The sequence below is a fragment of the Ylistrum balloti genome, unplaced genomic scaffold, assembly GCF_031769215.1.
Source record: "Ylistrum balloti isolate Yb309-2 unplaced genomic scaffold, AGI_CSIRO_Ybal_v1 Utg370572, whole genome shotgun sequence".
Classification (NCBI taxonomy): Eukaryota; Metazoa; Mollusca; class Bivalvia; order Pectinida; family Pectinidae; genus Ylistrum; species Ylistrum balloti.
The window spans coordinates 317973-335862 of NW_026782358.1; the positions used below are offsets into that span (position 1 = coordinate 317973).

Consider the following 17890-nt stretch of genomic DNA (forward strand, 5'->3'; position numbering starts at 1 on the left):
ATATGATCTCGTGCATGATAGTATTGCGGAAAAACTGCACGCGCATTATCAGTCGCGAGTGCCGTATCGGTCAACAATTTAATGATAATCAGCCTGTACTTGTAATCAAATAAACTGACCTTCCGATGATAGACATACGGCGCCTATATCTGAGTATACAGACTGGCCACTGCTCTACGGGCGGGCAGCTTGTTTCCTCCCTTCACATGTCCGAACACACCGATGGGTGCGATATCATATCTTCAAACGACTTTAATTTTCTACTTTACATTTTGGAGCGAGTCCAAGGATTTGCAATTTGTTTGAAAAGATTTCGGCAACAACAACTTTGTCAGGTTTTTTAGGAAACGTTACCCAAACAATCTTTTTACGTAAGAGAAGTTCTGGAAGGAGTTGTCCCGAATCCAATTTTCGGTACGATTATTCTCTATCAATGTCAGCTACGGTTTGCATTTGAAAGCCAAAAAAATATGATTGACAATATTATAACCGTTTGCCAACCCTCCATCGCACAATCAGCAGAGAAATCTCAACTAAACAAAACGCTGCAGTCCTTTCAGATTATGTTCGTCGGGCTCACATTGCAGCATCGTGCGTCAGGGCGTCCCACGATTAGACGCCACATAGATCCTGTGTAGGGGACGCTGTTCGACAGATGTGCGTTAGGAGCTTTCCTCCTTCAAACGGTATGGACCGTCCGTCGCTTCTCACGGCGGTAAAGAGCTTACCTCCACATATCAAAGAAGTTTCCTCTGAGCTGTATCTCAGAACCTTCCGTTAAGAAAGGTTTATCATCCCTGTCTATATTTCTTCCAAAGCTTGGAGTAATTTCTTCAGTATTTCATTGAAGAAACCCAGTAGACGTAATATATAACCGATGACTGTCGGCTAAACTAGCTAAGGTTTTTTTTATCAGTAACACACATACATATATATATATCCACATTGATAAGGTGGATAAAAATACGAGACTTTGATAATTAAGTGTTTGCCAGAAAATGTCAATTATAACAGCACGGTAACCAAACCAGACTGTCTTAATTATAGGGTAGCTATAGCGACAGTTGAGGTAGGTAGGTGTGGTGAACCCCGCTGGCGGGGATTGACACGTTAATCCTCAAAACATTTAACAGTGAGACACATATACGACAATAAAAATTAGTTTAATTTGCATTGATAAAAAAAACTGCTAGTTAAGTACATACATCTCAGAGTGGTTGTAGAGAGTCGCGCCAGCTAGGGTGCTATCGGTAGCCTATCGTAGCTATACATATGCATTCACACTTACAAGGGAAACCCATAATTTCCGGCGGCGACCGCCGAGTTACTGTTTGTCAGAGCCTGGTACGTGAGAATATCTACGGTCATGTATCCCGGTGCTGTGAGAGGAGGTCTCCAGTTTCAAACTTCCTATTTCTGTTCTTCTCTTGAACATTGCGCGTTACATTAACTACTTAAACCTTCTGTCGGACGATAGCGTAGATTTGAATGCTACAAGTCATACAAGTGTTGGTCCCTGACATCTGTCTGATGGATTTCCACGTTTGGAATTATCAGTTACCTTATGTGTCAAAATGTTCTCTCTTTATATGATGTGATAGTATTTGTTATAACAGATACTTGCCCTAAACTAATGCCTTCCCGGCAAAATCCTTTCGCGTACATGGCGACATAATTCAAATGACACCATGGAGCTACGGAAAATTACCACATCGTGCTTATTCTATATGGCCATTGTGTCGGCAACGTGCGCAGAACTCAATAACATCATCGATGGGTTTCAGAAGGTGAGTCTTTTTTAAATATAATCTCTCGTGGTTGCCTTTATGATACTGCATTAACAAATGCCGGTGGATTTAAACAGCAATGCTAAATGACTTCACGGCAGTTCCTAACTTTTTCTAGACAGGGTATGTTAGATTCCAGTCATGGGGCATTTCTCAGGGATCTAAAGGTTGATTGTTTTAGCTATATCCCTTTTGGACCAAGACGTCCCTACATTGTGCCAAATCCCATTTGTTTCATTGAACAAATTATGTTAAGTCAATCAAATCAAAATAATCATTGTCATATTCGTAAAATGCTTTTTATTAAGTTGGTTGTATTTTGTTATCAAATTAACTATAATACGTATCTGTGGATACTCCGATATTATACACCCTGTAATAGGTTTGATTTCGGCATGAAGCTGAATGTTAACGAAGACAAATTGTGTTGGTGCTACTCCCAAATGACAACCAGAATAACCTTGCTTGCAATCACTTGGCTGAATGTCTGTTTATTTTTGTATCATTTGGCCTACTAAGGAACTGTAGGCCAAGGAAATCTTGGGCTGAAGTAAGGTTGTGACCGGTGTGTGTCCGGGATTGAAACATCGAGATGTGTATACTGAACCATGTTAGTATGGTTTGTCTTGTTCTACCAGATATATATCGCACTACGTACTGTCAGAAGCCTTAACACACAAATATCGTACGGTCAGAAGCCCTACCACGCAAATATCGTACGGTCAGAAGCCCTACCACGCAAATATCGTACGGTCAGAAGCCCTACCACGCAAATATCCTACTGTCAGAAGCCCTAACACGCAAATATTGTACTGTCAGAACCCCTAACACGCAAATATCGTACTGTCAGAAGCCCTAACACGCAAATATCGTACTGTCAGAAGCCCTAACACGCAAATATCGTACTGTCAGAAGCCCTAACACGCAAATATCGTACTGTCAGAAGCCCTAACACGCAAATATCGTTCTGTCAGAAGCCCTAACACGCAAATATCGCACTGTCAGAAGCCCTAATACGCAAATATCCAATTGTCAGAATCCCTAACACCCAATTATTGTACTTCAGAAGCAGTAACACGCAAATATCGCACTGTCAGAAGCCCTAACACGCAAATATCGTACTTCAGAAGCCCTAACACGCAATTATCGTACTTCAGAAGCAGTAACACGCAAATATCGTACTCTCAGAAGCCCTAACACGCAAATAGCGTACTGTCAGAAGCCCTAACACGCAAATATCGTTCTGTCAGAAGCCCTAACACGCAAATATCGCACTGTCAGAAGCCCTAATACGCAAATATCCAATTGTCAGAATCCCTAACACGCAATTATTGTACTTCAGAAGCAGTAACACGCAAATATCGCACTGTCAGAAGCCCTAACACGCAAATATCGTACTTCAGAAGCCCTAACACGCAATTATCGTACTTCAGAAGCAGTAACACGCAATTATCGTACTGTCAGAAGCCCTAACACGCAAATAGCGTACTGTCAGAAGCCCTAACACGCAAATATCGTACTGTCAGAATCCCTTATAGGCATATAGTGTCTTTCAGAAGCTCTAACACGCAAATCTTGTACCGTCAGAAGCCATGATACGCATATATCGTACTGTCAGAAGCCCTAACCGGATTTCGTTGTATCGAATAGTCTGACTAGGATTTCTAGATATTCCAAATCAAAACCATTGTCCGTCCAACGATCCGTGGATATCCGTTTTCTACACTATTGTTTCTTTCTGTCCTGCTATCCGTTAATATCCGTCTCGTCCACAATTATTGTCTTTCCTGGCTACCACTATTGTTGGTTTCTTTAACCGTTATTTTTTCTCCTGTGTTTGACTTCGTCCGTCCGTCCGTCCTTTTTCACTATTATCAATACCCTCATATACACATCTAGTTGTGTCGGCCTTGTGATCAATAGCCATCCTTACAAATACTCATTGTGTTTAATATCATCTGTGTCTGTCTTGTTGACCATCATCGTCTGTCTTATCTGTTAGCACCGTCCGTCCTGTGAGTAACCGAGCAATCTACCATCTACGTCCGTCATGCATAACGTAATTGTCCGTCCGATCTACCATCGATGTCAGCTCTGTCTACCAACTATGTCCAAAGTATATATCGATGTACCATGAAATTGACGTCTGTTTTATCTTACATCACCACCTGACTTGTGTAATATCATTATTCATTCTAGCATCAATGTTTGTTTGTGTTCTAGTAAATGCCTCTCATGCCTTCCATCACCGGCATAACTGTTTGTTTGTTCTGTCTATACTCGGATAGAGGGATGATTGTTTGTGAAATACTCGTGTCTTAACAGACGCAGATTTATACATATCCACGTGCATTATCAAGGAGGGGATTTATCACAAGCAATCTGCACATACGCTAGCTCTCGACGTTGATATGACAGCAATGTTAAATCTTATAATGATTTAATGTTTAACACAGAATACGTTTCTAAATCACAAAATGGTATTCGCCATTCCGGAAAAGAAAACGCCGATTTCTGAAAAGGAAATATTGATCTCATAAAATATATATCGGACATAGAAATCAGTCGTCTTCGACAAAGCATTGTTTACTCTCGGACACGGAAAACTCACATCTCGTACAGATTGATTAGCTTACATAGTAACCGAGATATCGTTGCTTGGCACGTCCGGTTAGCAAATGTTTTATCTTTAACAAAAAGAAACATTTATTCCCAAAACAAAATCCAAATTACTCTAAGAATTTGAAAACAGTTAAGCATAAGTTAAACTAACTGAAAAATAATTTCCTTGCGGCATATTTCAAATCCACTTATGTACAGCATGACCAAGCTCCTTGTTCTTGGCATAAACACTACCTATACATGATACGGTACTCCCATCCTTGATCCCAGCAAGTTAGAATGATGATAATGTAGACAAACAGCATGTCTACAAGTTTCAAACTTCAGACTGCATTGAATTCATCACCATAGGACAAGGATAAACTAATTAAAACACATTAGTACTTCCTGTTGAATTCCCATTGGCCTGAGTGACATTCATGGCATATATGAACGCCAACTGGTCAGTGCTTGTTTTGTACTCATTTTATAAGATAAATGTGTCAATGAAATTTTCTTTTTAATAAAACCGATTGATTTACACCAATAACAGAGCCAACTGTTTTCCTCAGCTTAATTTTACTAATAATCTTATAAATAATGAAATTATCTTGTCATCTGATCATATTAAATTATCTAGTAATCTCAAGTATCACACATGCTTTATGTACTGGATAACTTGTCTGGTGAAAAGCTCGTATTATCTGAAGATATATGGTTAGTGTAGATTTCTTATCACTTCCGGCGGATTACGTGTCCGACAGAATTAACTACGCGACTCTCTCATACATACAACACCCTGTCTCACTGATATCGCTCACTAGGGATACTGCCGACTAACGGCGCTTTGAACATTTATTTATCTGATACAGAGAAACTGACTTTCAACACTGATACGATTTATGGGTCAGAAGGGGGGATATTTCCTTTCGCCAACTGCATTCTGGCATGGTAGAACATTGATAGTGATTTCTGACAGCTTAACTGGCCACTTGTATCCCCATCCCAGTACCAGGAAACACGTGCTGCCAAACATGCGATATACCACTGGCTACACAATGCAACAAATATGATAACAGTTTGAAGGAAAATGGTTTCAGAGGCAGTAGATTTTAAGGTGTTGTGTCATAAATCATGTTATATATAGATAAACAGCTTCCAATAGAACATTGTTTCTATTTTCTCTTCCGTTTCCTTGAGTTATAGATAAGTCTAGGGTAATCTATTCGTTCATCTGTCAGTCTACAAAACACAGACCTGACTAGTTAGTTGACATAACGATGCAATAAATCTTTGCAAACGTCACAGAAGATTGAAAACTGTAGAACAAACACAATGTGTAGGTGATTTTAATTCCCGATTGCTACTCTTTACAGTATACGCGCCCGGCATGTCATATTTTTTTGTTTAAAGTGTTCTTTTGTGTCTGACACAGGTATATGAACTGTAGACTTCCGGAATTGATAACGATGTCATAATTGATAGAAAGCTGTCATAAACTTTGTATAAATGTCTATATTTCTCTCTTATCGAGTTGTTGAATCAAAGCAATGTTTAGTGCACACATGTTATAGATTAGTGTAATATAAACTATTATAGCGTCCATAAACAGTTAAACAGGCGATTGTTATCGCCATTTTCCTATCTACACCATGTACTCGTCTTGTATGGTAGAGTACATGCTTGGGAATCGGTATAAAAAAGTAACAAATACATCTAGCATTTCGTCAAACCAGTTGCCGTTGTTGGTCGACCGTTATTAGGGTAGTCGTTTCTCTGTTGTTGGTCGACTGCTATGAGGAGTCGTTTCTCTGATGTTGGTCGACCGTTATAAGGGGAGTCTTTTCTCTGTTGTTGGTCGACTGCTATGAGGAGTCTTTTCTCTGTTGTTGGTCTACCGTTTGGAGGAGTCTTTTCTATGTTGTTGGTCGATTGTTATAAGGGGAGTCTTTTCTCTGTTGTTGGTCGACTGCTATGAGGAGTCGTTTCTCTGTTGCTGGTCTACCGTTTGGAGGAGTCTTTTCTATGTTGTTGGTCGATTGTTATAAGGGGAGTCGTTTCTCTGATGTTGGTCGACCGCTATGAGGAGTCGTTTCTCTGATGTTGGTCGACTGCTATGAGGAGTCGTTTCTCTGTTGCTGGTCTACCGTTTGGAGGAGTCTTTTCTATGTTGTTGGTCGATTGTTATTAGGGTAGTCTTTTCTCTGTTGTTGGTCGACTGCTATGAGGAGTCGTTTCTCTGATGTTGGTCGACCGCTATGAGGAGTCGTTTCTCTGATGTTGGTCGACCGCTTTGAGGAGTCGTTTCTATGTTGTTTCTATGTCTTTGCTTTGTTGTCGTCGACCGCTTTGAAGAATCTTTTCTCTATTTCGCGATTATCAAAACCCTTTTGTCGCGCTTTAGTGGGAGAACAACGAAGGTCGCCATATCCATACTTAAAGTAAATTGTCAAAAGGTGTTATTCACTTGTATGTTTTTGTACGTTTTTTACATATGTAGTAAGGTGCTGTTATCAGCATCAAATGCATTTCCTCATTTCGGAGCTTCCTACACCCCAATATGGAAAATGATATACATAATTTTTTGAAATTTTATCCGCTTTCCCGACCGATTTTTTTTCAGTTTTTTGGTTATAAGTACTCTAAAATCTTCACTTAGATTTTGCTCATTTTTCGTTTAATGCGACCCAGTACCAGTACCCTAAAACAACTACACTAACACACTTTGGTCGGGGTTAAACTTGAACTTTAAGATTACAATGAACTGAACAATACCTTGTAACATTTTCAAATACTGTATTTTTGAATGCGAACCTGACCTCGACAATTAAGATTCGACATTGTGTCTTATAAAATAGTGGACACTGCTTGTACTCGACATAGAAAACATGAAAGTACATTTTGTGATATGGCTCCTTTATGTCGAAAAATGACCATCGAATCCCGTATATCGTCTGCTTTTTGGCATGAATTCATAACAAATTGAACATTACGCGGAAGCCAAGTAAACGCCCGAGTAGTTCCGAAAGGCGTATGCATTCGATTTTTATTTATTTTTTCCGATAATAATTGCGGGATTGATGCCATTTCAACAATATTACCAACATTTGCTCGATCTGCTTTCACTGTAAACGCCATAAAGATGTAATGTCAGGATAGTAATTATAAGGAAAAACTAGAAAACATGATCACTGAATATACTTCACGTAACACCCATGTACATATTGAATGGACAATTTCCAACATCCCTATCGTTGTGAAGATGAATCCAACCAAATTTAAATAGAAGCACGAGCTCAGATCTGACAACATATTTGTTATCGCAAGAGTTGCAACCAGGGTAACATTTAAGCAAATCTTCTTGTATGTGTTTACTTTAATCATTTGTAATACTTAGAATACTTCAAATATTTTTGTCAGAATAACAACAATCATGATAAGAACAAAGAATTTCTTGTTTCATATAATTCCTACACGATGTCAATAACAACACATATGTAACGGTTTGTGACGGTTTACATATCATTCCGACACGTTGTGTCAGTATTTGACACATACAATACAAATGTAACGTGATGTAACGGTTTACATTTGACCCCGACACGGTGTATATAGAGTTGAAGCTTACAACACAATTGTGAAGTAGTATTCTTAGTTAACATAGTCGGTGTTCCAATTACATCAGGATCGTTAACTAATTTCCTTGTTACACCGAGTCTAACCCTATTATGTGAAGGTCGGAGAATAAAGGGCCAAGACATGTTATGCCCATCACAGTAATATGTCCGTATTACATACCCTAATTAATGGTTCATTAACGGTCTCCTAATTACGCCCTAGTTCTTTACAAGAAATCATTACTGTTTTTCATGGTGGCACCCGGCACAATTGGTTTTATCTATTCATGTTTCCTGGTTGTAAGTAGCACTTGGTGTTTAATATTGTAAATTATAATTATTAAATACCTTTATTCGGAGAAAACCTACTATAAATGATTATGTTCTTGAAAATTTCGATTATATCATTCACATTAATAAATTCACATTTACTTTAACCTATCACTGTCAAAAGAAATGACATCTATGGGGCTATGAACGCATTAAAGTCAGCATCGTTCTGCTTCGCCCGTTGCAATGAGAGATCATCGAATATGAGGATGAAAGCAGGCCGTTCAATGAGTGACGTGGATATACATGGTATATAGTATCAATACACAGGATAATTGGGAATATTTATTCCTATACCAATTTTGTCTACAATTTTCAGATAATCAGACTTTTTTTTCATATTCATGTAAATACAATGCAAATCGATGACGTTCATTTGTCAAAAGCGTTTATATCGTCGTTTTATATTTATTTATTTCAAACTGCTTATTTTATGCCCTGGGTCATACATTAGGGACCATCAATTTCAGTATGAATTCATATTCTTTTTTGTAAAAATAAATCTTGTCGTGCTCCTTGAATTGTCTCCTTTTGTGTTTATACGCTATACACCCGCTGATTACTGAGATAGGACTGGAATACCTTTGACACCTAAAGCAGCGTTTGCATGCGCATTACTGGTGAATCATGCACGTGCACATACGATATTTAAAAGTGGCACGACAAAAATTGACTAATGCTGAAAGGTGGCGAGCTTCTAGAACGATTCAAGGTGGTATGAAATACAGGCAGGTAGCTGCACGGTTTAATGTCAGCCATTCTGTAATTTTCCTATGAATACAGCGTCTGAACAAAACCGGGCATGCTGAGGAGCGTCCCAGGCAGACATGGGATTTATAGAGACATGCAGGGCGAGCCCCATTCACCACTGCCAAACAGGCTCAGGGGACAGTGGAACGACCTTTTTAGTCAATTGACTAATCGTATACAGGAAAATAACAACAGTAAAACGCCTTCTCTATTGAAATGATCACTGTACGTGGAATATCAGGTCTTAGCGAAGTGTCCACTGGTCTGCTAAAAGCCGCTTGTACTTAGTCGACTTAAACTGTAAGCTTCACTTTCAGGTCTTAGTAGAACATTAAATTGTCAGACGTACCGTGATCAGAATCTTCGGCCTTAAGTTGTTCTGCATGCCCATCCACCGGTCTGTCCTAATGGATGACAATGCCAAACCATACAGAGGCTGCCTAAAGCAGGACTATCTTGACAAAGCGTGAGAGAGACGCTCCCATGTAATGTCACCAGACATGAACTGAAGGGACTATGACGGGCAAAAAGGCAATGCATTTTTTCCAAGCAATGCCAAACAATTTGAAAATTACGGACTGCATTGCTTCAGTAGTAGCAAAGGCTTTCTTAGACCAAGCTTCGGTGTCTGATAAATGGTATAAGACGATAGATGTGGGCGTGGTGGCTATACCCGATGTTGACATTTTCATGTCCGACAAAAGTCGTTGATTGGTTAATCTTTTGATCAAGTAACATTTTGTGATTTGATGACCTATCTGTCAGTATGAGACAATTAAAGATAGACAGGAATATCTTTTGAAGCATGTCTTTTTAAAAATAATCACTTCCGGCTCCGTCAATTTCTTTGCGACTGTACAGTTTCGTTCTATGTGGAAATAATGGGTGGTCCCTAATTTATGGCCGAGTGTACATTATACAGATATGGTTATTGCATACAAAAGTAAAGCATCAGTTTTAAGTAGACATGCACTTCATATTTAAAATTCCATGTTGAGTTTTAATGTTCGTTAATTACCTTACGTATTTCCTGTGAGAGGCCGGTGTGTATGTTTCTATACAGAGTCTGCAGAAAATTTCTATTTGAACAGTGTAGTGCTCATATGTATATGATATTTGATATCTCTCAGAACTTCCGACATGTGTTGCAAAATCTAAAAGCAATTTTTCAAAAAAAAAATCGTTTCTAGAAGTCATAAACTTGCTCTGTACATGGTTACAGTCTTGAATTTTGTGTACACAAATATGAAACTAGCTGATATATCGAAAGTGCAGGCATTGCTTCAATGCCAGTTAAGACCAAGAACACAAGAGGTCCAACGGGCCTGCATCCCTTATCTGGTGTACATTAGATTTTATATTTCACGTCATATAACTCCCAAGTGAATCTTAATTAGAAATACGGCTCTATATTAACTGAAGACTAGCACGCTAACAACATTCAAGGCTACACAATACGATTTTTTTTCTAAAAGACAATTTGATCCTTGAGCTTGAATATATGTTAAGGTCGTTTCGTCATGCAAATTTTGGCGGCCTTCATTACATGTACATAACAGCCAAATATCATTACTCGGGGCCTTTTGGTTAAACAGAATAATCGCTGTCAAAGTGTTTTAATGATTTTAGCCCCTTTGATCGTGATTATGGGCCAAGGTCTTTCCTTTTTGGAAACTTTGTGTTCCTTTATCCTTGGAATTGCAAGATGTAATACTATGCCTTGTGGTTAATCAGAAGAAGTTGTTTGAATGTTAAAAGAAAGTTCAACCCTCCGGCCTTGGATTTGAGTCAATGTTATTTCTGTTTACATTCTTTGTCTAGCTTCATATCTGGAACCTATAAGACGTCTATAAAGATTATAAGCCTTTTGGTGATTCAGATGTCTTAAGGGCGTTTTATCTTCAACAAAATTACCCATTCGACCATGAATACGGGCCAAAAGCAAAATTTCTTTTCAAAAATTTTTTTTCGCTTTTATTCTTGGACCTTGCATCACCAATCGAATGTCATGACCTTTGACCTCTCATTAAGACGAAGTCGTATCAAGGATAAAACATGTTTCCAGACGGACGGCGAACGCTGCAACACAGCATAAACTTATCATTCCCGTCCTGTCAGATGTTAATGACCAGTTATAAGTAAAGTGCATAAATATAGTTTGGTGATAGTGATAGCTCCTTACAGCTGTCAGCCAACCTAGCTATGTCAATACACATCAGTAAAGCTAGTATCAGCTGAAGTAATCCTAATAATACAGAATCCATTGATGGGCAAAAATACCAACGGGTTCAAATTAAACTACCTCATTTCGTCCTCCACGCGTGGGAGTTGTTCGTCACTCGACGAGAGTACAAACGATAGAAGTAGGAGATCTGGTGTATGTTTCGCTGTGGTAAGCACGCTAATGAGATGGTTATGATGAATGATGAATGTTACTCATCGTGTACACATGCATGTAGTTTTGCTTGAGTCTAGATTTTACACATCATTTTGTCAGACTGGACGATCAGTAAAGGCATTTTGTGTTGGATACTCATCCGTATCGTCGTTGTTAAAGAAGACATCCTCCGATAATTGTTACATGGAAATATAGCTATTCCAGAACATATAACTATCTCAGTTTATATCAACATCATCTTATTTCATATAACACCGTCCAAGTATATATATAAAACCATCCCAGTACATATATAACACCATCACAGTATATATATAACACCATCCCAGTACATATGTAACACCATCCCAGTACATATATAACACCATCCCACTGCCTTTAACACCATTCCAGATAGGAGTAGAGGTTTTGGGTCGGTCGGAATAGAGACCGCCACTAAGGATACTTTTTGTCTAGTTCCAAACATATAAAACTTGACTGGTTCGTATTTCTGACGCCAAAATGAAGAGCAGATTAACCTGAAATAGAGGTCGTCTCTCTCTCATTTCTGTAACATGCTTTAAGAATCCATATCAAATGCTGTTATATAACGCATACTAAGATGTACCTGTACATGAAACAAGACGACAGTCGAGTATGTTTAAAGGTATAAACTTGGCATACTGACAGCCGTGGGTATTTAGGAGAGCTCAATAAACTGTGTATGTAAGTGTAGTAGAATTCGCCACGACACGAACAGATCATTCCTTTATTTTCGTCGCGTTATTTGGTTTACTTGTTTTACGTTTATGTGTACATAGATAAATGAGAGGCTGTAAATGAATGTTTTACGAGTGTGAGAGAAGCAGGTTGAATGAGACTTTTGTTGCTCTTCCGTTGTATCATCATAAACAACAATGACTTAATGGCGCGTAAAATAGCGAGAGGTGTTCCGAATGCGTGGGATTCACCATCTGCGTCTGGCGTACAAGTGTCAGATTGTAAACACATCAGTGATGAGAAACAAAGCCTGGAACTAAGTAAGACGGAAACCATGCTTTTTTTTTGTAAACTAACAGATGCCATTTCCATTTTTACATCATCTAAGTACGATCGGGGTTCTGTAGAAACACAATCCGTAACAAAATATGTTCTAGTATTGCAATAAACATCCCCAGAATGTCTACAAATTACATGTACATATCGTACGAGGTTCTCTACGGTTTATAGTCTTTGGCATGCCTGGAAAAATGGACCATGTTAGGTATACTGATTTACCGAGTGTAGATCTTAAGTCCAAATGCCAAACAGAGCATTATGTTTAGAATAGGCATCGCAAATTATCTAAATTCATTCTCAGTATAACCATGACTGCACCGTGAAAAAACGATAAATTTATGGATAAATGCGTGAGGATTTATCGAAATCAAATAACGAATAAACATACTAGAATTCTGAAAAGGATTTTCTGATAAAAAAGATACCGTGAACTTGACCTTGACAGCAACATAAAAATTGAATTTATCCAATATGCTCAGTTCTACGTGCTTGAATTCTGATTTCAATCATTAAATGAAAGCAAAAACAACGATGATTTTCATCCTATCGAAGTAAAACCGCTAAAGCTCGGACAAATGGAGGAGTTCCGAATGTTTTGTATCATACTCTACAAATATACCTTATATCACATATCTCATGTTAAGACAACACACACCATACAACACACACCATACACCATACAACACACACTATACACCATACAACACACACCATACAACACACACCATACACCATACAACACACACTAAACTCATAATACATACATCACACTACTCAACATAAGACACATTTATCATTTCTGAACTGAATTGTTAATATATTTTCCCAGATAAAACAATTCTTTAACATTTACTGCTATTCATAATTAAACAGAACAGGTTTTTGCCGTGGTCATTTTAGAATGAAACGACATTTCGATGAATAGAGTATAGATAGTAGGGTAGTGCCAAGATCTCAACTCTTACTGATCAACCATGCACTGATACATGAGTTTTTGTTATACTTATTCTATATTTTTATGATATATTTAGTTATAGAAAACGGTAATGTGATGTCAGTTTCACACAACAAAACACAATAATGTGATGTCAGTTTCACACAACAAAACACCTTTATGTGATGTCAGTTTCACACAACAAGACACCTTTATGTGATGTCAGTTTCACACAACAAAACACCTTTATGTGATGTCAGTTTCACACAACAAGACACCTTTATGTGATGTCAGTTTCACACAACAAAACACCTTTATGTGATGTCAGTTTCACACAACAAAACACCTTTATGTGATGTCAGTTTCACACAACAAAACACAATAATGTGATGTCAGTTTCACACAACAAAACACCTTTATGTGATGTCAGTTTCACACAACAAAACACCTTTATGTGATGTCAGTTTCACACAACAAAACAAAACACCTTTATGTGATGTCAGTTTCACACAACAAACACCTTTATGTGATGTCAGTTTCACACAACAAAACACAATAATGTGATGTCAGTTTCACACAACAAGACACCTTTATGTGATGTCAGTTTCACACAACAAAACACCTTTATGTGATGTCAGTTTCACACAACAAAACACCTTTATGTGATGTCAGTTTCACACAACAAAACACCTTTATGTGATGTCAGTTTCACACAACAAAACACCTTTATGTGATGTCAGTTTCACACAACAAAACACCTTTATGTGATGTCAGTTTCACACAACAAGACACCTTTATGTGATGTCAGTTTCACACAACAAGACACCTTTATGTGATGTCAGTTTCACACAACAAGACACCTTTATGTGATGTCAGTTTCACACAACAAGACACCTTTATGTGATGTCAGTTTCACACAACAAAACACTTTAATGTAATGTCAGTTTCACACAACAAGACACCTTTATGTGATGTCAGTTTCACACAACAAAACACAATAATGTGATGTCAGTTTCACACAACAAGACACCTTTATGTGATGTCAGTTTCACACAACAAAACACCTTTATGTGATGTCAGTTTCACACAACAAGATACCTTTATGTGATGTCAGTTTCACACAACAAGACACCTTTATGTGATGTCAGTTTCACACAACAAAACACAATAATGTGATGTCAGTTTCACACAACAAAACACCTTTATGTGATGTCAGTTTCACACAACAAAACACCTTTATGTGATGTCAGTTTCACACAACAAGACACCTTTATGTGATGTCAGTTTCACACAACAAGATACCTTTATGTAATGTCAGTTTCACACAACAAAACACCTTTATGTGATGTCAGTTTCACACAACAAAACACCTTTATGTGATGTCAGTTTCACACAACAAGACACCTTTATGTGATGTCAGTTTCACACAACAAGATACCTTTATGTAATGTCAGTTTCACACAACAAAACACCTTTATGTGATGTCAGTTTCACACAACAAAACACCTTTATGTGATGTCAGTTTCACACAACAAAACACTTTAATGTAATGTCAGTTTCACACAACAAAACACCTTTATGTGATGTCAGTTTCGCACAACAAAACACTTAAGTTGTTTGCTGGCTTTAAAACCTCGTGAAAAGCCAGCCATTTTTAGGCGGGGTCTCCATGTAATAGCTAGTGGTCACCTAACTGAACAAAATAGGAGAGGCACATCTTAAACCGCTTTACTACCACAGCCTTCTACACACATGATAGTAACACATATAAGAAACAACATATATAACGCATGTTAAACCGTTAAACAGCGAAAATCCAAACAATGCAACGCACGGTGGTGAGATTGACTTAAAAGCCTTAAATCAAAACAGCATTTGATATCAAACGTATGTTGGATGCCGTATTAATTGCTAATTACACATGGATTATGTCATAAAATATCCCAAGTCTGCTGTGGCATATAGAAAATGTACTTTTCGTTAGATAATGTGTGTGAAGGTAGCACAGAACTTCTCTGATCCGTAAGGACCTACATATCGGGGTCACTATCAATGTGTTTAGCATTTGGCAAGTCCTCATAGAAACAACTTATCATTCATTATATCGGGACCAATAACAACAAACAAACAAACAACAATTTGGCTAGGTGTCTTTTACGGCAAAATTATCGACTCAAGATGAAAGGACCAATATGATTGGCAAAGGCCAATACATAGACGAAATATCAGACAATATAACGCAGGCAAGATTTTTGCAGAGTGCAGTTGTGGCAGACTTCTCTTGATGGCACCCCCTCCCCCTCCTTTTCCATATCTGCCCGGCGCCCCCTCCCCCTGCCTTCTCCCTTTCGATAAATTGATGATGGCGGGTAATCACTTACCGGTTTATGGCAGGATGTTGATGTATGGATTTATGAAACGGGCTCAGTACATGTAACATGTGCATTTGATGTTCTATATTGTTTATTTGTCCGAGAGAATTGATAAACTTTCCAAAATCGGCGTTTGACAACCCGTTCTAGCATCAAATGTTAAATTATAACATACGAGAGCTATACGATGTCATAACTGTTTTTACATTACGATGAATTGTATTTTAGTGGAATAAACATCTTGTCGTACCTTTTTCAGGGTCCCACTATCACTTCCCTCCACATCCGGTCCGACATTCACTTCCGCTTTGCTACCACAACCGTCTACAGCTCCATTTCTAACGCCGATATTGCTGACCACGAGACTACATTTGATGTCACACTTCCAGACGCTGCCTATATCACAAACTTCACACTGTAAGTTCGACATTTTAACGAAAATTTTAAAGTGAGTATTACTGAAAATTTTTACCAATCAACGATGTGTGTGTGTTTTTTGTTTTTTTCTCTCTCTCTGTCCGTCCATTTTTTTGCTCTCTGATTGGTCTTTTTAGGGAGTATGTAATAGAATGTTCAAGAGTGAGGCGATGCTCAAGATGGGCAATGTCTATCGTCTTGCCCGCCATTGTACAAGCACATTTGGTAATCATCAAAAAAAAAAAAAAAAATTCAACCATTTGTAAAATCTCATTTATACTGCCTCTGTTATGTAAATTGTATCTGACTGAAATCAGAATCAGAGAAAGTTTTCAATTCTAACTGATATCTCAGTTTAATATGTACACAACACCTGGTATTAATTTCCATCCAAATCGGTTCTTTCCATCACACATTGTCCATCATGATAGAAAAAATATGTCGGTTTTTTCCTTACAGATCCAGAAATTTACATTACTATCTTATACTAACACCTGTATAAACATCATGGTGATATTGTTCAGCATGTTTCTGATGTAAGGACTCTAAAGAAACCATTAACAGCATTTTGATCACATTATCTGCAATCATATTTTTTTCCTCTGTTCTGGCGGTGACGGCTATCAGCATTGTTTTGTCACGTGCGTCGGTTTTCCTTATGAAACATCCCATTATAACTTCTGAAAAGTTAATATATATTTTGCTATCAAGTTTAAATAGAAAAGAATAACAAGCACATTGCCACTTTAACAGAAAATTGGAACTATATTTCCGTTTGAAATACGTACTTATACTGACGTCATCAGATCAGATTAAGTGCTCGAAGTTAAACACAAAATGGTGGAGTTTCGATTATATCACATTACAGTAAATGATGTTCGAATGATAGAATACGTGTCAGTATTTTAAGTTATATTCTGGCTTAGAGAAGAAGGTATTAAAAGTATTCAGTCCACGACGCGTCAGATCTGTCAATCTTTCCCTCAGCTAATGAAAATATTTGAAAAAAAAAGTAGAAAAAAAAACTAAATAAATAAATTTGAAACACTGACTGCATTCACTATTTTCAGTACTCTGCTTGATATTATGACAATGAACATTTCATCACACAATGTTTGTTGGGTAAGATGCCCACACAGCAATAATAAATCGGTGAACCACAGTTTTGAGAAACAATGACAGCGGATATTGATATGTTTTATATCTGTGTCAATGGTTTGACCCAGGCGATATACCTATAATATATCGAGAATTCTAGGGTACAATGCTATAATATGTCGAGAATTCCAGGGTGCAATACTTTAATACATCGAGAATTCAAGGGTACAATGCTATAATATATCGAGAATTCCAGGGTACAATGCTATAATATATCGAGAATTCCCGGGTACAATGCTATATTATATCGAGAATTCCAGGGTACAATGCATGTTTTTTCTGACGTTCGGTAGTTTCTGTTTCTGCCCACAGAGAGATTGGAGGTGTGATATATCCTGGGGTGATCAAAGAGCGAGAAGCTGCCAAATCTCAGTACGACAAGGCCAAGAAAAAGGGACAGTCTGCTGGCCACATCTCAACTAACAAGTAAGTACATCACGACAACGAGGCTAAACAGCCTTTCGATAAAGAAAATCTTGAACTTCTTT

General features: G+C 37.9%; 1 protein-coding gene across 1 annotated transcript in view; it reads left to right on the forward strand.

The window, feature by feature from the left end:
• Nucleotides 1-1253: 1253 nt before the first annotated feature.
• The window catches only part of LOC132556487 (inter-alpha-trypsin inhibitor heavy chain H3-like), a 30786-nt gene continuing 14149 nt past the window's right edge, over nt 1254-17890 (forward strand). Inside the window, exons 1-3 of the mRNA XM_060220897.1 lie at nt 1254-1787; nt 16087-16244; nt 17715-17828. Of these exons, the coding sequence (XP_060076880.1) occupies nt 1689-1787; nt 16087-16244; nt 17715-17828 (371 nt within the window). The 5' untranslated portion in view covers nt 1254-1688. The remainder of the gene's footprint in view (nt 1788-16086; nt 16245-17714; nt 17829-17890) is intronic.